The 24,350-nt window shown below is 44.9% G+C and overlaps 1 protein-coding gene across 1 annotated transcript in view; it reads left to right on the top strand.

The window, feature by feature from the left end:
- The window catches only part of edar (ectodysplasin A receptor), a 96,285-nt gene that overhangs the window by 13,872 nt on the left and 58,063 nt on the right, over positions 1–24,350 (top strand). The window contains exon 3 of the mRNA XM_070891308.1: positions 14,604–14,785. Within this exon, the coding sequence (XP_070747409.1) occupies positions 14,604–14,785 (182 nt within the window). The remainder of the gene's footprint in view (positions 1–14,603; positions 14,786–24,350) is intronic.

Genomic DNA, 24,350 nt, shown 5'->3' with positions numbered 1-24,350 from the left:
AGTTCATTTATTTTGGTAGTATTGATTGAAGGATGTATGGCAAGTACACTGGGAGAACTCCCTGCTCTTCTTTGAAAAGTGCCATGGGCTGTTTTTTTTCATCTACTAGGCTTTGGCGTATCTTCTTATTTGAAAGCCAGCACCTCCAGCAATGCAACACTCTCTGAGTGCCAGCCGAGCATATCTGCTCAAACCCTGGATTGGGATTTACATCCAAAACTTTTTGACTCTGGGGCAAAAGTGCAGCAATTGAGCCAAGTTATAAAGTTTTCATTAGAGTTAAACAATAACTTGAAAAATAAAATAGATATTTTTGAAAACTATTGATTTTAAATTTATATTGTGGGGTAATAGTTTACAGATGCTTAATGCATTTACATGAAATCTTCTTTCCCATATTTTAGTGGAGGCATTAACCCATTTATTTTAAACAGGTTAATGGCTCTAAAATAATGGAGAGAAATTTCAGATAAATGCATTAAACGTCGGTTTATTATCATCCCACAGCATAACCTCAAGGCTATTGTTATTTTCTTCTTGAGGCTATTTTAGAATCATGTCCATTTTCTAATAAATATTAAATGTTACTAAAAATATACAAAATATCCATTCCTGTTGTATGGTACAATTGTATCTATAGGGGAACCTGAAAAGGAGGTTCAGCCTTAGATCTAAATTCGCATCGACATCAGTGAGGTTTTATGGTAGAATTTCACATTTTTATGGTCACGAAGGGTACAATGCTTCAGAATTCTTCTTTGGAAACTGAACCAAGAATGATCAGAAAATGTTTTTGTATAAAATAGCACTAGCTTTGTTCCAAGTGACACAAGAGCTTTATGAGTGCCACAAGAAATTAAAATGTCAATTATTATTGGACATGGATTCTGCAGTTCTTTTAATAAAAGATTATCAGCTGGCACGATATGGAGTGCAGAACATTGGAACGCCATCTTGGAATGGTAGGTTGTGGGTTCGTGTCCACGACTCTCCGCATGAGAAGTTGCCAATCACAGTCTTATTGCTGTAGAAGAGACCCGGTCGCCGTTGAGGAGGAGGTCCAGCCGTCGATGAGGTGGCCCAGACGTCGTCGTGGAGGAGAGGCCCATCTGCCGCCGCTGGAAGGGGCCCGGTCGCCGTTGGAGGGACGGAGGCCCGATCGCCTGGCTCACCTGGCTCACCGGGCATCGTCGGGGATCGGGGATTGAGGTAGGTGAGTCGACGCCAAGGAGGAGGCCGCTGAAGGGGGGAGGAAGAGGTCCAGGTCGCTGACACAGGAGGCCGAGAGCATGCAGAAACCAAGCACAGGCAGCGGAAAGAGCGTGCGGCAAACCTGTCCCACCCACCCTTTCCCTCAACGACTATCTATCCCACCTGTGACAGGGACTGTGTTTCTCATATTGGACTGTTCAGCCACCTAAGGACTCATTTTTAGAGTGGAAGCAAGTCTTCCTTGATTCCGAGAGACTGCCTATGATGATGATGATGATATTGCTGTAAGGAGGTGATAACCGGAGTCCAGGAGTAGAAAGAGAGAATAACAGGATAAATTATCCTTGTATGCTGTGCAGTAAAGACTAAAGACTAGAAGCAGCCAGAGAATATTGCATAGTCCAGGAAATTCTTAAGAGACCAGGACTATATTAAAAAGAAATAAATTAATTATATGTAAGACAATGGGCCAGATTTTGCTGTAGCAGGACATCTAACTACACCTGATCATCATTAGATTTTCCCCTGCACACTTCAGCTCAATACATTTTTGCCCCCTAAATTGTTGACAGTGCGAGCTTATAACAGCACAGCGAGGGAAACAAGTCATCTGGAATCAGAGTGAACAGGGCAACCAACTGTGTATCTCCTTAACCAATAATATTTAAGGATTGGGAAATAAACAGCAGAAGGACTGAGAAGGAGGGTGAATTACAGGGGCTGAATTCAATGCAAAATCAGGTGTATAAAAAGAGGGAAAGAAAGATCAGATTAAGAGAGAGAAAAAAGAGACAGCAGAGAATCATAGAATCATAGAATCATAGAAATTTACAGCACAGAAGGAGGCCATTTGGCCCATCATGTCTGCGCCGGTCGAAAAAGAGCTTTCCAGCCTAATCCCACTTTCCATCTCTTGGTCTGTAGCCTTGTAGGTTATAGCATTTCGAGTGCATGTCCAAGTATTTTTAAATGCATTGAGGGTTTTTGCCTTTACAATCTTTTGAGGCAGTGAGTTCCAAACCCCCACTACCATCTGGGTGAAATAATTTCTCCTCAACTCCCCTCTAATCCTTCTACCAATGATGTTAAATCTATGCCCCCTGGTTATTGACCTCTCTGCGAAGGGAAATAGGTGTCTCCCATCCACTCTATCCAGGTCCCACATAATATTATACTCCTCAATTAAGTCTCCCCTCAGCCTCCTCTGTTCCAAAGAAATCCCCAGCCTATTCAATCTTTCCTCATAGCTAAAATTCTCTAGTCCTGGCAACATCCTCGTAAATCTTTTCTGTACACGCTCTTGTGCAATCACATCTTTCCTGCAATGTGGTGATCAGAACTGTACACAGTATTCTAGCTGTGGCCTAACTAGTGTTTTAGACCAATCATCACAGGCAGTCCCTCGAAATCGAGGAAGACTTGCTTCCACTCTAAAAGTGAGTTCTCAGGTACAGTCCAATATGGGAATTACAGTCTCTGTCACAGGTGGGGCAGACAGTGGTTGAAGGAAAGGGTGGGTGGGGTGTCTGGTTTGCCACACGCTCCTTCCGCTATCGGCACTTGATTACTGCATGCTCTCGGCGACGAGACTCAAGGTGCTCAAAGCCCTCCCGGATACTCTTCCTCCACTTCGGGCAGTCTTGGGCCAGGGATTCCCAGGTGCCGGTGGGGATGTTTCACTTTATCAAGGAGGCTTTGAGGATGTTCTTGAAACATTTTCTCTGCCCACCTGGGGCTCGCTTGCCATGTAAGAGTTCCGAGTAAAGCGCTTGCTTTGGGAGTCTCGTGTCGGGCATGCGGATGATGTGGCCCGCCCAATGGAGCTGGTCGAGTGTGGCCAGTGCTTCGATGCTGAAGATGTTGATCTAAGCGAGAACACTGACTTTGGTGCGTCTATCCTCTCAGTGGATTTGCAGGATCTTGCGGATGCAGCGCTGGTGGTACTTCTCCAGTGCTTTGAGGTGTCTACTGTATATGGTCCACATTTCTGAGCCATATAGGAGGGCGGGTATCACTACTGCACTGTAGACCATAAGCTTGGTGCCAGATTTGAGATCCTGGTCTTCAAACACTCTCTTCCTCAGGCGACCGAAGGCTACACTGGCACACTGGAGGCTATGTTGGACCTTGTCATCGATGTCTGCCCTTGCTGATAGTAGGCTCCTGAGATATGGAAAATGATCCACGTTGTCCAAGGCCGTACCGTGGATTTTGATGGCAGTGCTGTGTGGCGCGGTCAGGTTGGTGGAGGAACTTTGTCTTACGGATGTTTAGTGTAAGGCCCATGCTTTCGTATGCCTCGGTGAAAATGTTGACGATGGCTTGGAGTTCAGCCTCTGAATGTGCACAAACGCAAGCGTCAGCCGCGTACTGCAGTTCGATGACAGCGGATGGGACAACCTTGGATCTAACCTGGAGGCTATGAAGGTTGAACAGGTTCCCATTGGTTCTATAGTTTAGTTCCACTCCAGCTTGTTGAGATTGAAATGGAGCATTGCAGGAAGGAAGATTGAGAAGAGCGTTGGTGTGATGACGCAGCCCTGCTTGACCCCAGTCCGGACGTGGATTGAGTCTGTGGATAGGTTAAGCGAATGGGCTAAGGTTTGGCAGATGGAATACAATGTCGGAAAGTGTGAGGTCATCCACCTTGAAAAAAAACAGTAAAAGGAAATATAATTTGAATGGGGAGAAATTACAACATGCTGCGCTGCAGAGGGACCTGGGGGTCCTTGTGCATGAATCCCAAAAAGTTAGTTTGCAGGTGCAGCAGGTAATCAGGAAGGCGAATGGAATGTTGGCCTTCATTGCGAGAGGGATGGAGTACAAAAGCAGGGAGGTCCTTCTGCAACTGTACAGGGTATTGGTGAGGCCACACCTGGAGTACTGTGTGCAGTTTTGGTCACCTTACTGAAGGAAGGATATACTAGCTTTGGAGGGGGTACAGAGACGTTCACTAGGCTGATTCTGGAGATGAGGGGGTTACCTTATGATGATAGAGTGAGTAGACTGGGTCTTTACTCGTTGGAGTTCAGAAGGATGAGGGGTGATTTTATAGAAACATTTAAAATAATGAAAGGGATAGACAAGATAGAGGCAGAGAGGTTGTTTCGAATGATACTTAAGGGGTTGACTGTGGATGGGCAATGGCAGACATTTAGAGACCGCATGGATGAATTACAACAATTGTACATTCCTGTCTGGCGTAAAAATAAAAAAGGGAAGGTGGCTCAACCGTGGCTATCTAGGGAAATCAGGAATAGTATTAAAGCCAAGGAAGTGGCATACAAATTGGCCAGAAATAGCAGCGAACCTGGGGACTGGGAGAAATTTAGAACTCAGCAGAGGAGGACAAAGGGTTTGATTAGGGCAGGGAAAATGGAGTACGAGAAGAAGCTTGCAGGGAACATTAAGGTGGATTGCAAAAGTTTCTATAGGTATGTAAAGAGAAAAAGGTTAGTAAAGACAAACGTAGGTCCCCTGCAGTCAGAATCAGGGGAAGTCATAACGGGGAACAAAGAAATGGCGGACCAATTGAACAAGTACTTTGGTTCAGTATTCACTAAGGAGGACACAAACAACCTTCCAGATATAAAAGGGGTCAGAGGGTCTAGTAAGGAGGAGGAACTGAGGGAAATCTTTATTAGTCGGGAAATTGTGTTGGGGAAATTGATGGGATTGAAGGCCAATAAATCCCCAGGGCCTGATGGGCTGCATCCCAGAGTACTTAAGGAGGTGGCCTTGGAAATAGCGGATGCATTTTCCAACATTCCATTGACTCTGGATCAGTTCCTATCGAGTGGAGGGTAGCCAATGTAACCCCACTTTTTAAAAAAGGAGGGAGAGAGAAAACAGGGAATTATAGACCGGTCAGCCTGACCTCAGTAGTGGGTAAAATGATGGAATCAATTATTAAGGATGTCATAGCAGCGCGTTTGGAAAATGGTGACATGATAGGTCCAAGTCAGCATGGATTTGTGAAAGGGAAATCATGCTTGACAAATCTTCTGGAATTTTTTGAGGATGTTTCCAGTAAAGTGGACAAAGGAGAACCAGTTGATGTGGTATATTTGGACTTTCAGAAGGCTTTCGACAAGGTCCCACACAAGAGATTAATGTGCAAAGTTAAAGAACATGGGATTGGGGGTAGTGTGCTGACATGGATTGAGAACTGGTTGTCAGACAGGAAGCAAAGAGTAGGAGTAAATGGGGACTTTTCAGAATGGCAGGCAGTGACTAGTGGGGTACCGCAAGGTTCTGTGCTGGGGCCCCAGCTGTTTACATTGTACATTAATGATTTAGACGAGGGGATTAAATGTAGTATCTCCAAATTTGCGGATGACACTAAGTTGGGTGGCAGTGTGAGCTGCGAGGAGGATGCTATGAGGCTGCAGAGTGACTTGGATAGGTTAGGTGAGTGGGCAAATGCATGGCAGATGAAGTATAATGTGGATAAATGTGAGGTTATCCACTTTGGTGGTAAAAACAGAGAGACAGACTATTATCTGATTGGTGACAGATTAGGAAAAGGGAAGGTGCAACGAGACCTGGGTGTCATGGTACATCAGTCATTGAAGGTTGGCATGCAGGTACAGCAAGCGGTTAAGAAAGCAAATGGCATGTTGGCCTTCATAGCGAGGGGATTTGAGTACAGGGGCAGGGAGGTGTTGCTACAGTTGTACAGGGCCTTGGTGAGGCCACACCTGGAGTATTGTGTACAGTTTTGGTCTCCTAACTTGAGGAAGGACATTCTTGCTATTGAGGGAGTGCAGCGAAGATTCACCAGACTGATTCCCGGGATGGTGGGACTGACCTATCAAGAAAGACTGGATCAACTGGGCTTGTATTCACTGGAGTTCAGAAGAATGAGAGGGGACCTCATAGAAACGTTTAAAATTCTGACGGGTTTGGACAGGTTAGATGCAGGAAGAATGTTCCCAATGTTGGGGAAGTCCAGAACCAGGGGTCACAGTCTGAGGATAAGGGGTAAGCCATTTAGGACCGAGATGAGGAGAAACTTCTTCACCCAGAGAGTGGTGAACCTATGGAATTCTCTACCACAGAAAGTAGTTGAGGCCAATTCACTAAATATATTGAAAAGGGAGTTAGATGAAGTCCTTACTACTAGGGGGATCAAGAGGTATGGCGAGAAAGCAGGAATGGGGTACTGAAGTTGCATGTTCAACCATGAACTCATTAAATGGTGGTGCAGGCTAGAAGGGCTGAATGGCCTGCTCCTGCACCTAGTTTCTATGTTTCTATGTTTCTATGTTTCCACTGGTCGGGGAGACTAGAATTAGGGGGCACAGCCTCAAAATATGTTCTTATGATTGGTGAGTAGTTTTTCTTTTTCTTTCCCCTATCAGTAGGTAACCTTTATCATTGTTGTTGCCAAATTAAGTTAATCTAGGGGTTAAGTCATGGCAGGAGAACTCGGACACGTGTTATGCTCCTCCTGTGCTATGTGGGAAGTGTATCCACCTACAGCACCTGACAGACCGCATTGCAGCACTGGAGCTGCGGGTGGATTTACTCTGGAGCATCCGCGATGCTGAGGATATCGTGAATAGCACGTTTATTGAGTTGGCCACACCGCAGGTAAAGGGTCCACAGCCAGATAGGGAATGGGTGACCAACAGGAAGAGCAGTGGAAGGAAGGTAGTGCAGTCACCCCTCTGCAAAACAGATACACCGCTTTCGGTACAGTTGAGGGTGATGATTCATCAGGGGAGAGCAGCAGCAGCCAAGTTCATGGCACCGTGGGTAGCTCTGCTGCACAGGAGGGCAGTAAAAAGAGTGGGAGAGCTATAGTGGTAGGGGATTCGATTGTAAGGGGAATAGATAGACGTTTCTGCGCCCACAGTCAAGACTCCAGGATGGTATGTTGCCTCCCTGGTGCAAGGGTTAAGGATGTCTCGGAGCGGGTGCAGGACATTTTGAAGGGGGAGGGTGAACAGCCAATTGTCATGGTGCATATAGGTACCAACAATATAGGTTAAGAACGGGATGAGGTCCTACAAGCTGAATTTAGTGAGCTAGGAGTTAAATTAAAAAGTAGGACCTCAAAGATAGTAATCTCAGGATTGCTACCAGTGCCACATGCTAGTCAGAGTAGGAATCGCAGGATAGCTCAGATAAATACTTGGCTTGAGGAGTGGTGCAGAAGGGAGGGATTCAAATTCCTGGGGCATTGGAACCGGTTCTGGGGGAGGTGGGACCAGTACAAACGAGACGGTCTGCACCTGGGCAGGACCGGAACCAATGCCCGAGGGGGAGTGTTTGCTAGTGCTGTTGGGGAGGGGTTAAACTAATATGGCAGGGGGATGGCAATCTATACAGGGAGGCGGAGGGAAGTAAAATAGGGGTAGAAGCAAAAGATAGAAAGAAAAAAAGTAAAAGTAAGGGGCAGAGAAACCTAAGACAAAAATCAAAAAAGGCCACATTACAGCAAAATTTGAAAAGGGCAAAGTGTGTTAAAAAGACAAGCCTGAAGGCTCTGTGCCTCAATGCGAGGAGTGTTCGTAATAAGATGGACGAATTAACTGCACAGGCAGCAATTAATGAATATGATATAGTTGGCATCACGGAGACATGGCTCCAAGGTGACCAAGGCTGGGAACTCAACATCCAGGGGTATTCAACATTCAGGAAGGATAGACAGAAAGGAAAAGGAGGTGGGGTAGCGTTGCTGGTTAAAGAGGAAATTAATGCAATCGTAAGGAAGGACATTAGCTTGGATGATGTGGAATCTGTATGGGTGGAGATGCAGAATATCAAAGGGCAGAAAACGCTAGTGGGAGTTGTGTACAGACCACCAAACAGTAGTCGAGAGGTTGGGAACAGCATCAAACAAGAAATTAGGGATGCGTGCAATAAAGATACAGCAGTTATCATGGGCGACTTTAATCTACATATTGATTGGGCTAACCAAACTGGTAATAATACGATGGAGAAGGATTTCCTAAAGTGAATTAGGGATGGTTTTCTGCACCAATATGTTGAGGAATCAACTAGAGGGCTCGTCATCCTAGACTGGGTGATGTGTAATGAGAAAGGACTAATTAGCAATCTTGTTGTGCGAGGCCCCTTGGGGAAGAGTGACCATTATATGGTAGAATTCTTTATTAAGATGGACAGCGACACAGTTAATTCAGAGACTAGGGTCCTGAACTTAAAGAAAGGTAACTTCGATGGTATGAGACGTGAATTGGCTCGGATAGACTGGCAAATGATATTTAAAGGGTTGATGGTGGATAGGCAATAGCAAACATTTAAAGATCAAAGGGATGAATTTCAACAATTGTACACCCTGACTGGAGATAAAATAAAAAGGGGAAAGTCGCCAAACTGTGGCTAACAAGGGAAATTAAGGATAGTGTTAAATCCAAGGAAGAGGCATATAAATTGGCCAGAAAAAGCAGCAAACCTGAGGACTGGGAGAAATTTAGAATTCAGCAGAGGAGGACAAAGGGTTTAATTAGGAGGGGGAAAATAGACTATGAGAGGAAGCTTGCCGGGAACATAAAAACTGACTGCAAAATCTTCTATAGATATGTGAAGAGAAAAAGATTAGTGAAGACAAATGTAGGTCCCTTGCAGTCAGATTCAGGTGAATTTATAATGGGGAACAAAAGAATGGCAGACCAGTTGAACAAATACTTTGTTTCTATCTTCACATAGGAAGACACAAATAACCTTCCGGGAGTACTAGGGGACCAAGGGTCTAGTGAGAAGGAGGAACTGAAGGACATCTTTCCTGTTATGTATATGTAAAGCATGCACTCCCATGTTCCGCCACCAGGGAGAGCATCCCCTGAAGTCCCAAGGGAGCACTGTATATAAGCCGGCCTCTAAGGCCTGTTCCTCACTCTGGAGTGTCTTATTAAAGACTGAGGTCAATGTTACTTTAACCTCCCTGTGTGCAGTCTCATCTGTGTTAGGAACACAACAACTGGCGACGAGTATACAAATCCAACACAAAGATGCAGCAAACTGTGGGCATCCTGGAGAAGTTCTCGGAGGGTGAGGACTGGGAAGCCTATGTCGAACGGCTAGATCAGTACTTTGTACCAATGAGCTGGACGGAGAAGGAAGCGCTGCAAAAAGGAGAGCGGTCCTCCTCACAGTCTGTGGGGCACCGACCCTACAGCCTCATGAAGAATCTTCTGGCTCTGGTGAAACCCACAGATAAGTCGTCTGAGGAGCTGTGTACACTGGTTCGGGAACATCTTAAACCCGAGGGAGAGTGTGCTGATGGCGAGGTATCGGTTCTACATGTGCCAGCGATCTGAGGATCAGGAAGTGGCGAGCTACGTCACCGCGCTAAGGCGACCTGCAGGACAATGTGAGTTTGATGGCTACCTGGAGCAAATGCTTGGAGACTTTTTTGTACTGGGCATTGGCCACGAGACCATCCTATGAAAACTTTTGACTGTAGAGACACCGACCCTCAGTAAGGCCATTGCGATAGCACAGGCGTTTATGTCCACCAGTGATAACACCAAACAAATCTCTCAGCACACAAGTGCTAGCAATATTCATAAATTAACTGGAACTGTGTTTGCGAGCATAAATGTACAGGGCAGAACCCATGAGTCTGCAATTGCCAGCAGGCCTCAGGTGACCCAGATGACTCAGAGTCCCCAACAAAGGATGAAGGCGTTGCGGAGGCTTCCATTCAGCCTATTCATGCCGCTTCAAAGGGTATGTTTGCAAGAGCTGTGGAACAATGGGGCACCTCCAATGAGCTTGCAAACGAGCTGCAAGATCTGCAAAACCTGCTAACCACCACGTGGCAGAGGAATATCGGTCCATGGTGGATCAAAGCAATTTTGAGCCTCGGAGAGAGGAGGCAGATGCTGAAGTACACGGGGTGCACACATTTTCGACGAAATGTCCACCTATAATGCTAAATGTAAAATTGAAAGGCTTATCCATAGCCATGGAACTGGACACTGGCGCTAGCCAATCCATCATGAGTAAAAAGATGTTTGAGAGACTGTGGTGCAACAAGGCATTCAGACCAGCCCTGAGCCCCATCCACACGAAACTGAGAACGTACATCAAAGAGCTTATCACTGTACTGGGCAGCGCCATGGTCAAGGTCACCTACGAGGGCACGGTGCACGAACTGACACTCTGGATTGTCCCGGGCGATGGCCCCACACTGCTTGGAAGGAGCTGGCTGGGCAAAATCCGCTGGAACTGAGATGACATCCAAGCACTATCACATGTCGATGAGGTCTCATTTATCCAGGTTCTTTACAAATTTCCTTCCCTTTTGAGCCAGGCATTGGAAACTTTCCCGAGGTGAAGGTGCAGATCCACTAGGTCCCAGAGGCATGACCCATTCACCACAAGGCGCGAGCAGCACCTCAAATGATGAGGGAGAGAGTGGAAATCGAGCTGGACAGGCTGCAACACGAGGGCATCATCTCCCCAGTGGATTTCAGCGAGTGGGCCAGCCCGATTGTTTCAGTCCTCAAAAGTGATGGCACGGTCAGGATTTGTGGTGATTATAAAGTAACTATTAATCGTTTCTCGCTACAGGACCAATACCCACTACCTAAGGCAGACGACCTATTTGCGACGCTGGCAGGAGGCAAGATGTTCACCAAGCTCGACCTGACTTCGGCCTACATGACGCAAGAGCTGGAGGAGTCTTCGAAGGGTCACACCTGCATCAACACGTACAAGGGACTGCTCATCTACAACAAATGCCCATTTGGAATTCGGTCGGCTGCAGCGATCTTCCAGAGAAACATAGAGAGCCTACTCAAGTCGGTACCACACACGGTGGTCTTTCAGGATGACATACTGGTCACGGGTCAAGACACCACCGAGCACCTACAAAACCTGGAGGAGGTCCTCCAGCGACTGAATCGCGTACGGCTGCAGCTGAAGAGGTCGAAATGCGTCTTCATAGCAACAGAAGTAGAGTTTTTGGGGAGAAAGATCGCGGCGGTCGGCATTCGGCCCACAGACGCCAAGATAGAGGCTATCAGGAACGCGCCCAGGCCACAGAACGTCATGGAGCTGCGGTTGTTCCTGGGACTCCTCAACTATTTTGGTAACTTCCTACCGGGGTTAAGCACCCTCTTAGAGCCCCTACATGTGTTATTGCACAAAGGTGGGTATGGGGAAAAAACCAAGCTTTTGAGAAAGCCAGAAACATTTTATGCTCCAACAAGCTGCTTGTATTGTATAACCCGTGTAAAAGACTTGTGTTAGCATGTGACTCGTCGTCGTACGGAGTCAGGTGCGTATTACAGCAAGCTAACGTTGCGGGGAAGTTGTAACCTGTCGCCTATGCTTCCAGGAGCTTGTCTAAGGCCGAGAGGGCCAACAGCATGATTGAGAAAGAGGCATTAGCATGTGTGTTCGGGGTAAAGAAAATGCATCAGTACCTGTTTGGACTCAAATTTGAGCTGGAAACCGATCACAAGCCCCTCACATCCCTGTTCGCTGAAAACAAGGGGATAAATACTAATGCCTCAGCCGGCATACAAAGGTGGCCACTCGCGCTATCAGCATATAACTATACCATCCGCCACAGGCCAGGCACCGAGAACTGTATGGATGCTCTCAATCGGCTATCATTGCCCACCATGGGAGTGGAAGTGGTGCAGCCTGCAAACTTGTTGATGGTGGCGCAGCCCACAGACTTGTTGATGGTCATGGAAGCATTTGAAAATTATAAATCACCTGTCACGGCCCGCCAGATTAGGACTTCGACCAGCCAAAATTCTCTGCTGTCCCTAGTAAAAAACTGTGTACTGCATGGGAGCTGGGCCAGCATCCCCGTTGAAATGCAAGAGTCAATCAAGCCATTCGAGCGGCAAAAGGACGAGCTGTCCATTCAGGCAGACTACCTGTTGTGGGGTAACCGCGTAGTGCTTCCAAAAAAGGGCAAGGAGACGTTCATTTCGGATCTCCAGTACACACCCGGAAATAGTAATGATGAAAGCGATAGCCTGATCCCACATGTGATGGCCCGGTATCTGCTCTGACTTAGAGTCCTGTGTACGGCAATGCAGCGTATGTGCTCAGTTGAGCAACGCGCCCAGAGAGGCACCACTAAGTTTATGGTCCTGGCCCTCCAGACCATGGTCGAGAATCCATGTTGACTATGCGGGCCCGTTTCTCGGTAAAATATTCCTGGTGGTGGTGGATGCTTTTTCAAAGTGGATTGAATGTGAAATAATGTCAGGAAGCACCGCCACCGCCACTGCCACCATTGAAAGCCTGAGGACCATGTTTGCCACCCACGGCCTGCCTGACATACTGGTCAGTGACAACGGGCCATGTTCCACCAGTGCCGAATTTAAAGAATTCATGACCCACAATGGGATCAAACATGTCACCTCGGCCCTGTTTAAACCAGCCTCCAATGGGCAGGCAGAGCGGGCAGTACAAACCATCAAACAAAGCCTTAAACGAGTCACAGAAGGCTCACTCCAAACCCGCCTGTCCCGAGTACTGTTCAGCTACCGCACGAGACCCCACTCACTCACAGGGGTGCCCCCAGCTGAGCTACTCATGAAAAGGACACTTAAAACCAGACTCTCGCTGGTTCACCCCAACCTGCATGATGAGGTAGAGAGCAGGCAGCAGCAACAAAATGTAAACGATGGTCACGCCACTGTGTCACGGGAAATTGATCTGAATGACCCTGTGTATGTGCTAAACTATGGACATGGTCTCAAGTGGATTGCTGGCACGGTGATAGCTAAAGAAGGGAGTAGGGTGTTAGTAGTCAAACTAGACAATGGACAAATTTGCAGAAAGCACCTGGACCAACGAGGCTGCGGTTCACAGACTGCCCTGAACAACCCACAGCAGACACCACCTTTTTCGAGCCCACAACACACACCCAAAGGATCAACGACACCACGCCAGACCAGGAAATGGAACCCATCACGCCCAACACCCCAGCAAGGCCAGGCTCACCTAGCAACCCTGCAGGGTCAACAACACGCCAGCCCAGCAAGGGCACAGCCAACACACCAGAACAGACATTTGTACCGAGGCGGTCCACCAGGGAAAGAAAGGCTCCCGACCGCCTCACCTTGTAAATAGTTTTCACTTTGACTTTGATGGGTAGGCGGGGTGTGATGTTATGTATCTGTAAAGCATGCACTCCCATGTTCCGCCACCAGGGAGCTCATCCCCTGAAGTCCCAAGGGATCCCAGCATCCCTTAGAAGCACTGTATATAAGCTGGCCCCTAAGGCCTGTTCCTCACTCTGGAGTATCTTATTTAAGACTGAGGTCACTGTTACTTTAACCTCCCTGTGGGCAGCCTCATCTGTGTTCGGAACACAATATCAAGCATGATTTCCCCTTCATAAATCCATGCTGACTTGGACCGATCATCAACATCATCAAAGGCAGTCTCTTGGAATGGAGGAAGACTTACTTCCACTCTTAGAATGAGTCCTTAGGTGGCTGAACAGTCCAATACGAGAGCCACAATACCTGCTGCAGGTGGGATAGACAGTCATTGAAGATAAGGGAGAGTGGGACAGGTTTGCCACGCGTTCTTTCCGCTGCCTGCGCTTGTTTTCTGCATGCACTCGGTGATGAGACTCGAGCTGCTCAGCGCCCTCCAGGATGCACTTCCTCCACTTAGGGCGGTCTTTGGCCAGGGACTGCCAGGTGTCGGTGGGGATGTTGCACTTTATCAGGGAGACTTTGAGGGTGTCCTTCTAACATTTCCTCTGTCCACCTTTGGCTCGTTTGCCATGAAGCACTTCCGAGTACTGCACCTATGAATTGTGGCATTATTACTATTCAATAGTGTGTAATAGAGACCCTGTAGTTTTAATTCTCTCCCTAGTCCACCCCAATTAGCACTCGTATAATATCACAGCATTTTTCTCACTAACTTGCCTCGGCCCTTAACAGGGCCTGACATCATGGGGCCTTGATTTATTTTTCAGCTTTTTAATGTCAACTTCTGGATTCATGTGTATCTTTTGAAATGTGAGTGAGTGAGGATGGGGGTGAAGAATTGTCACTTAAAACTCAACTGTGCTACAACTTAAAAATAAATAAAAGCAATATTGAGACAGTGTACCAGAAATGTATTTAAATTAATAAAGAACGTGCCTGCATTGGTTCAAAATATAAATGTCCAGCACTAAATTAAATCATTTTTAACAGCATACTATACATCTCCTTTAGTATCTCTGTGATGTGGGAAAAAAATCAAATTCTTCCTTTCCCAATTTTACCCCCATCGGTGCCACACACATAGAATAAGTATGGTATATATTTTACTGGTAAAGCTGATAACCTAATTCTTGCATTGCATTGCTACAATGCAGACATTTGTCAGTTAGATTTTTAAATACAAATCACCTACAGCCTCTAATTCATGTGATTTTTTTTTAGAACTGTGGATATGGAGTTAAGGATGAATCCTATGGCTGCCATCCTTGCCAGAATGGCAAATTCTCAAAGGGTGTATATCAGATCTGCAGAAGGCACAAAGATTGTGAGGGTTTTTTTCGAGCCACTGTCTTGACACCAGGCACTGCAGACACTGATGCAGAATGCGGACCTTGTATCCCAGGGTAAGTATAGTTGATTAAAACTTGCTGTTCTTTCTGGAAACCTAGCAATCCAAACCAAAAAAATATTGGCAGCATTCTAAACTTCTGAGATTCATTATGAAATAAGGAATTACTGAAAGCCACATTTGGTGACTTTGCAGTAGGTGGTTAATTAATTTGCTTCACATTCTTGTCAAGAATTTCACTTGATTTATTAGTCACAGGGTGTTAATTTTGTCATGGTATATATAGTATATACATCAAGATTGTTATTCTATTTTTCACATAAGCGTGAAATAGTAGTAAGGGCGGTGGAAGGAACTGATCCTATTTCAGTATCTTGAAGTATGATTGAAAATGCAAAGTCGGCTATCGCATTGCTATGGTAACCACGCGGCGTAATACAGAGGGATGTATGGTGCATGCTAGGTAAAATACTCTTTCGTTTCAGCTGCAAATTATTTTTCACATGAATTTTGGCAAAAGGAAAGAGAAATCTTAGCTGCTTTGAGTATTTGTAAGATTTCTAAATCTCTGGCATTAAATTGACAGCAGGAATGATTCTTTTAAAACAATTGGGAATAGTTTATTAAACACACATACATGCACATCTATCAGAGAAACAGCAGTCCTCAGCTAACCTACGGATCGACTTAATTACAACAGGTACAATGATGTTACAATAAAAAAAGGTATAAAAAGGTATACTTCACTTCCCTCTGGCAAAGTACACAGCCAGCTTCTTTGTCTGTAAAGGAAGGTCCTGTTTTGTGTGCTAAGGAGAAGAGAGACGCAGCAATCCTTGCTTGGATTATTATACCCCTTATGGGCATTGTTTCTCAGAAAGCCTCAGGATTGGATATTATTTCCAGGGCCGTTCCTGATTGTGTCTGTCTGGAGTGCTGGTGCCATTCCTAGATTATGTCAATGGCTTTCCAATAAACATCTTTTCTAGTTTGGTGAGTTTCAAAGCCATGCTGACGTGAACTTGGGGAAGTCATCCATTTTGTTTCTTTTAACACTGCATCCTTTCCATATAACCTAGGGGGAGTGTTTGCTAGTGCTGTTGGGGAGGGATTAAACTAATATGGCAGGGGTATGGAACCTATGCAGGTTGACAGAGGGAAATAAAATGGGGGCAGAAGCAAAAGATAGAAAGGAGAATAGTGAAAGTGGAGGGCAGAGAAACCCAAGGCAAAAATTAAAAAGGGCCACATCACAGCAAAATTCTAAAGGGACAAAGTGTGTTAAAAAGACAAGCCTGAAGGTGCTATGCCTCAATGCGAGGAGTATTCGTAATAAGGTGGGCGCAGGCAGCTATTAACGATTATGATATAATTGGGATTAAGGAGACATGGCTCCAGGGTGACCAAGGCTGGGAACTCAACATCCAGGGATATTCAACATTCAGGAAGGATAGACAGAAAGGAAAAGGAGGTGGGGCAGCGTTGCTGGTTAAAGAGGAAATTAACGCAATAGTAAGAAAGGACATTAGCTTGGATGATGTGGAATCTGTATGGGTGGAGCTACGGAATACCAAAGGGCAGAAAACGCTAGTGGGAGTTGTGTACAGACCATCAAACAGTAGTAATGAGGTTGGGGATGGCATCAAACAAGAAATTAGGGGTGCGTGCAATAAAGGTACAGCAGTTATCATGGACGACTATAATCTACATATAGATTGGGTTAACCAAGTTGGTAGCAATGCAGTGGAGGAGGATTTCCTGGAGTGTATTAGGGATGGCTTTCTAGACCAATATGTCGAGGAACCAACTAGTCGTCCATGATAACTGCTGTACCTTTATTGCACGCACCCCTAATTTCTTGTTTGATGCCATCCCCAACCTCACTACTACTGTTTGATGGTCTGTACACAACTCCCACTAGCGTTTTCTGCCCTTTGGTATTCCGTAGCTCCACCCATACAGATTCCACATCATCCAAGCCATCCTAGACTGGGTGTAGTGTAATGAGAGAGGACTAATTAGCAATCTCGTTGTGCGAAGCCCCCTGGCTAAGAGTGACCATAATACAGTAGAATTCTTTATTAAGATGGAGAGTGACAGTGTTAATTCAGAGTCTAGGGTACTGAACATAAGGAAAGGTAACTTCGATGGTATGAGACGTGAATTGGCTAGGATAGACTGGCAAATGATCTTTAAAGAGTTAACAGTGGATAGGCAATGGCAGACATTTATAGATTACATGGATGAACTTTAACAATTATACACCCTGACTGGAGATAAAATAAAAAGGGGAAGGTAGCCCAACTGTGGCTAACAAAGGAAATTAGGGATAGTGTTAAATCCAAGGAAGAGGCATATAAATTGGCCAGAAAAAGCAGCAAACTTGAGGACCGGGAGAAATTTAGAATTCAGCAGAGGAGGAGAAAGGGTTTAATTAGGAGGGGGAAAACAAAGTTTGAGAGGAAGCTTGCCGGGAACATAAAAACTGACTGCAAAAGCATCTATAGATATGTGAAGAGAAAAAGATTAGTGAAGATCAATGTAGGTCCTTTGCAGACAGAATCAGGTGAATTTATAATGGGGAACAAAAAAATGGCAGACCAATTGAACAAATATTTTGGATCTGTCTTCACTAATAACCTTCCGGAAATACTAGGGGTTCGAAGGTGTAGCGAAAAAGAGGAACTGAAGGAAATCCTTATTAGGCGGGAAATTGTGTTAGGGAAATTGATGGGATTGAAAGCTGATAAATCCCTAGGGCCTGACAGGCTGCATCCCAGAGTACTTAAGGAAGTGGCCCTAGAAATAGTGGATGCATTGATGATCATTTTCCAACATTCCACTGACTCTGGATCAGTTCCTATGGACTGGAGGGTAGATAATGTAACACCACTTTTTAAAAAAGGAGGGCGAGAGAAAACGGGAAATTATAGACCGGTTAGCCTGACATCAGTAGTGGGGAAAATATTGGAATCGGTTATTAAAAATGAAATAGCAGCGCATTTGGAAAGCAATGACAGGATCGGTCCAAGTCAGCATGGATTTATGAAAGGGAAATCATGCCTGACAAATCTTCTAGAATTTTTTGAGGATGTAACTAGTAGAGTGGACAAGGGAGAACCAGTGGATGTGGTGTATTTGGATTTTCAAAAGGCTTTTGACAAGGTCCCACACAAGAGATTAGTGTGCAAAATTAAAGCACATGGTATTGGGGGTAATCTATTGACATGGATAGAGATCTGGTTGGCAGACAGGAAGCAGAGAGTCGGAATAAACGGGTCCTTTTCAGAATGCAAGCAGTGATCAGTGGGGTGCCGCAGGGTTCAGTGGTGGAACCCCGCTATTTACAATATACATCAATGATTTAGATGAAGGAATTGAAGTTTGCAGGTGACACTAAGCTGGGTGGCAGTGTGAGCTGTGAGGAGGATGCTCAGAGACCGCTAGGTGAGTGGGCAAATGCATGGTAGATGCAGTATAATGTGGATAAATGTGGGGTTATCCACCTTGGTGGCAAAAACAGGAAGACAGAATATTATCTGAATGGTGACAGATTAGGAAAAGGGGAGGTGCAACGAGACCTGGATGTCATGGTCCATCAGTCATTGAAGTTTGGCATGCAGGTACAGCAGGCGGGAAGAAGGCAAATGGCATGTTGTCCTTCATAGTTAGAGGATTTGCGTATAGGAGCAGGGAGGTCTTACAGCAGTTGTATAGAGTCTTGGTGAGGCCACACCTGGAATATTGTGTTCAGTTTTGGTCCCCTAATCTGAGGAAGGACGTTCTTGCTATTGAGGGAGTTCAGCGAAGGTTCACCAGATTGGTTCCCGGGATGGCAGGACTGACATATGCGGAGAGACTGGATCAACTCGGCTTGTATCCACTGGAGTTTAGAAGAATGAGAGGGGATCTCATAGAAACATCTAAAATTCTGATGGGATTGGACAGGTTAGAGGCAGGAAGAATGTTCCCGTTGCTGGGGAGTTCGAGAGCCAGGGGTCACAGTCTAAGAATAGGGGGTAAGCCATTTAGGACCGAGATGAGGAGAAACTTCTTCACTCAGAGAGTTGTTAACCTGTGGAATTCTCTACCACAGAAAGTTGTTGAAGCCAGTTCGTTAGATATATTCAGAAGGTAGTTAGATATGGCCGTTACGGCGAAAGGAATCAAGGGGTATGGAGAGAAAGCAGGAATGGGGTACTGAGGTTGAATGATCAGCCATGACCTTATTGAATGGCGGTGCAGGCTCGAAGAGCCGAATTTCCTGCTCCTGCACCTAATTTCTATGTTTCTATGTTTCTATGTTTAATCCACACTTTTAACATTTATATATATACAGAATCAATTTTATCATTACTAAACACTTTTGTTCTTGCAGACTTGATCATATAAGTCAAATATTTGCCTTTTCTTTGTGTTCTCATCTCTCAGATTCAAGTTCATGTTAAGTTTGCAGCAATCCCAAAATGAGCATTTTCTTTGTTATTGATATGATAGAAAACTGAAGGATTGAGAATAACCATCTGATAATATTTATATTCATTTGTATTGGGGTGAAAGCCAGATATGGTGTATTTAAAAGTGCACAGCTTCTTGCGCTCTTTACGTGTGTGCAATTCAGTGTAGAAATATAAGAAGTATTTGAAATAAATGCATACTTGGGATGGTGAAAAGCAGCCTCCTTAGATCCTTCCGACTATACTTGACATAGACATTTCCAGTTGGCGCTATTTTAATAAATGGGTGACCACTGGCAGCAAAACAATGCTATTTGGTAAATCTAAGTCCATGAGATCTATCTCAGGGATGGCCGAGGAAATAACGGGTGTGAAATTTGTCTAGGGCGATAGCGAATCGGCAGCCCGTGTTATACTCCACCCAATTTTCTTTTCCAATCAGACTGCCGATGTGATATTGCCATTTTGCCTTCCGCCCAAGACAAATTTTAACCCTAATTAATATTGTCTGGTTAGTTAATAGTTATGTGCTTTTATTATTCTTAAAATATGTACATTTATGCTTTCTGGCTTGATATCGATCAAAAATAGCAGATTTTAAAAAATTATTTTTCAGATATAAGAATCTAAGGCAGTAGGTTGAGAAAAAGTTATTTGTAGAGTCAGTGGCCAAGAAATTTGTCTTCCACTCAAAACCAGCATGAAGTTGGCATCCGCCTATCAGTTTGTGCTGATGTGAGGCGTGAGCCGTACCTTTTACCAACCTCTCCGATTTATTTTGATGATTCAAATGTATGTTGGCATTTTAGGAGAAAACACAGACAATGATAATGCTATTGTATCTAATGTATGGGTGACTTACAACATATAAAATACTAGGATAGATTTTCTAATTGATTACACCTGATCAACAGGCATAAGGTGGGAAGAATTAATCAGGAAAGTAGGCGAAGATCCATCACAGCAGATTTCTGTCCATTTAGTGTCCTATCCAATTTTCCGGTCATGTTTTGTGCTCTTGTCAGAATCATCTGCCAGTGTGCAGTTAGTTAGACTAAAATCAGCTTCTGATGTTATATAAAAGCAAAATACTGCGGATGCTAGAATCTGGAATAAAAACAGAAAATGCTGCAAATCTCAGCGGGTCAGGCAGCATCTGTAGAGAGAAAGCAGAGTTAACGTTTCAGGCCGATGACCCTTCATCAGAACTGGAGAGTGTTCAGAAAGAGCATTCTTAAGAAGCACTGAAAGGGGGAGGGGAAGAAAGAACAAAAGGGAAGGTCTATGATAGGGTGGAAGACAGGAGAGATTAGAGAGACAAAAGGGATGATGGGCCAAATTGAAATGGTAATGCCAGGAGTTAGAAAAGCATTAGGGTGTGAATGGTGGGATAATGACCAGCTGCCATTAGATACAAGGAGAAAAAAAGAAACAGGCTCGGTGGGGTTGGGGGAGGAGAAGGGAAAGGGAGCCAAAGATTGGCAGTGGCTACGCTCTGAAATTGTTGAACTCGATATTGAGTCCAGAAGGCTGTAAAGTGCCTAAATGAAAGATGAGGTGCTGTTCCTCAAGCTTGCGTTGCGCTTCGTTGGAACAGTGTAGGAGACCGAGGACAGAGATGTCGGAGTGGTAATGGAGCGGGGAATTAAAGTGACAAGCGACCGGAAGCTCAGTGTCACACTTGCAGACTGAACGGAGGTGCTCCGCAAAGCGGTCACCCAATCTACGCTTGGTCTCCACAATGTAGAGAAGACCACATCGTGAGCAGCGAATGCGGTATACTATATTGAAAGAAGTACAAGTAAATGGCTGTTTCACCTGGAAGGAGTATTTGGGGCCCTGGATAATGGAAAGGGAGGAAGGGGAGGGGTTGCTGGGGGTGACTGCGGAATAGACCAGGGTGTCGCGGAGGGAGCAGTCCCTTCAGAATGCTGAGAGGGGAGGGGAAGATGTGATTGGTGGTGGGATCATGCTGCAAGTGGCGGAAATGGTAGAGGATGATCCGTTGAACGTGGAAGCTGGTGGGGTGAAAGGTGAGGACAAGGGGAACCCTGTCATAGTTCTGAGAGAGAGGGGAAGGGTTGAGGGCAGAGGTGCAGGAAATAGAATGGACACGGTCGAGGGCCATGTTAACCAAGGCGGAGGGGAATCCTCTTTTGAGGAAAAAGGAAGACATGTCAGAGGTACTAATGTGAAAGGTGGAGTCGTCAGAGCAGATGCGACGGATACAGAGAAACTGGGAGAATGGAATGGAGTCCTTCCAGGATGTGGAGTGGGATACTCTAATGCTATATAGATGCCCATAAGATTTGCTAGCTTTAGTCCCACTATATCGCTTAGTCATGTACCCGCTTGTATAAAATGTGCTCCCAAGGCTATCAGTGTTTCTGGATGTGCACTAAAGATTTATAGCAATATTTTCAGAATAATGCTCCACGTCTTCCTTAAAAAATGCTTTTACTTACCATTTTGGTGCCAGCGGCTCGTGAGGCTGCATCCACTCGCAGAAAACCAGAGTGGAGCAGGCCCAACCCCTGCTATGCCCAGGGCAGCCCAATTTCTCATAGGTGACCAAAATCCGGCGTTATGCCCTTCATTAGCATAAGTTTTAGGCAGTCACCACAAATAACTGAACATCGTTCTCGGCCAATATGGCGTTGGACATATTTCAGGTGTCCCCGTGAAAATGGAACAATGATGACCAATTTCTACCCCAATCAGGCAAGTACACGCAAAGTGCCACATATACAGGGCATAAGTTTTTAGATGATACGAAACTCTGAAAAACTCTGTAAACAAGGAAGAGGATAATAAAAGACTTCAGGAGGACATAGGCAGACTGGTGAAATGGGCAGACACATGAAATTTAATGCAGAGAAATGTGAAGTGATATATTTTGGTAAGAAGAATGAGGAGAAGCAATATAAATTAAATGGTACAATTTTAAAAGGGATGAAGGAACAGAAAGACCTGGGAGTGTATGTGCACAAATCTATGAAGGGGGCAGGACAAGTTGAGAAGGCAATAAGATCATGGCTGATCATGCAACTTCAGTACCCCATTACTGCCTTCTCTCCATACCCCTTGATCCCTTTAGCCATAAGGACGACATCTAACTCCATTTTGAATATATCTAACGAACTGGCCTCAACAACTTTCTGTGGTAGAGAATTCCACATGCTCACAACTCTCTGAGTGAAGAAGTTTCTCCTCATCACGGTCCTAAATGGCTTACCCCTTATCCTTAGACTGTTACCCCTGCTTCTGGACTTCCCCAACATCGGGAACATTCTTCCTGCATCTAACCTGTCCAATCCCGTCAGAATTTTATATGTTTCTATGAGATCCCCTCTCATTCTTCTAAATTCCATTGAATATAAGCCTAATCGATCCAGTCTTTCTTCATATGTAAGGCTTGTCATCCCGGGAATCAGTCTGGTGAACCTTCGCTGCACTCCCTCAATACCAAGAATATCCTTCCTCAGATTTGGAGACTAAAACTGTACACAATATTCAAGGTGTGGCCTCACCAAGGTGCTGTACAACTGTAGTGAGACCTCCCTGCTCCTATACTCAAATCCTATAGCTATGAAGGCCAACATGCCATTTGCCTTCTTCACCGCCTGTTGTACCTGTATGCCAACTTTCAATGATTGATGTACCATGACACCCAGGTCTCGTTGCACCTCCACTTTTACTAATTTGTCACCATTCAGATAATAATCTGCCTTCCTGTTTTTACCACCAAAGCGGATAATCTCACATTTATCTACATTATACTGCATCTGCCAGGTATTTGCCCACTCACCTAACCTGTCCAAGTCACCCTGAAGCCTCTTAGCATCCTCCTCACAGCTCACACTGCCACCCAGCTTAGTGTCATCTGAAAATTTGGAGATATTACATTCAATTTCTTCATCTAAATCATTAATGTATATTGTAAATAGCTGGGGTCCCAGCACTGAACCCTGCAGTACCCCACTAGTCACTGCCTGCCATTCTGAAAAGGATCCATTTATTCCTACTCTTTGCTTCCTGTCTGCCAACCAGTTCTCTATCCACGTCAGTACATTACTCCCAATACCATGTGCTTTAATTTTGCACACTAATCTCTTGTGTGGGACCTTGTCAAAAGCCTTTTGAAAGTCTAAATACACCATATCTACTGGTTCCCCCTTGTCCAATCTACTAGTTACATCCTCAAAAAATTCTAGAAGATTTGTCAAGCTTGATTTCCCTTTCATAAATCCATGCTAACTTGGACCGATCCCGTCACTGCTTTCCAAATACGCTGCTATTACATTTTTAATAATTGATTCCAACATTTTCCCCACCATCGATGTCAGGCTGACAGGTTTATAATTGCCTGTTTTCTCTCCCTCCTTTTTAAAAAGTGGGGTTACATTATCTATCCTCCAGTCCATAGGAACTGATCCAGAGTCTATAGAATGTTAGAAAATGATCACCAATGCACTACTATTTCTAGGGCCACTTCCTTAAGTACTCTGGGATGCAGACTATCAGGCCCTGAGGATTTATCAGCCTTCAATCCCATCAATTTCTCTAACATAATTTGCTGACTAATAAGGATTTCCTTTACTTCCTCCTTCTCGCTAGACCCTCGGTCCCCTAGTATTTCCGGAAGGTTATTTGTGTCTTCCTTAGTGAAGACAGAACCAAAGTATTTGTTCAATTGGTTTGCCATTTCTTTGTTCCCCATTATATATTCGCCTGATTCTGACTGTAAGGGACCCACATTTGTCTTCACTAATCTTTTTCTCTTCACGTATCTGTAGAAGTTTTTGCAGTCAGTTTTTATGTTCCCTGCAAGCTTACCCTCATTCTATTTCCCCCCCTCCTAATTAAACCCTTTGTCCTCCTCTGCTGAATTCTAAATTTCTCCCAGTCCTCAGGTTTGCTGTTTTTTTGGCCACTTTATGTGCCTCTTCCTTGGATTTAACAGTATCCTTAATTTCCCTTGTAAGCCACGGTTGAGCCACCTTACCCATTTTATTTATACTCCAGACAGGGATGTACAATCATTGAAGTTCATCCATGTGATCTTTAAATGTCTGACATTGCCTATTCACCATCAACCGTTTAAGTATCATTCGCCAGTCTATCCTAGCCAAATCACGTCTCATACCGTTGAAGCTACCTTTC

Source organism: Pristiophorus japonicus, chromosome 10 (genome assembly GCF_044704955.1).
Source record: "Pristiophorus japonicus isolate sPriJap1 chromosome 10, sPriJap1.hap1, whole genome shotgun sequence".
NCBI classification, from domain to species: domain Eukaryota; kingdom Metazoa; phylum Chordata; class Chondrichthyes; family Pristiophoridae; genus Pristiophorus; species Pristiophorus japonicus.
Note: the sequence above shows the minus strand (reverse complement) of the source record. Positions and strands in the feature narration are given on the sequence as shown.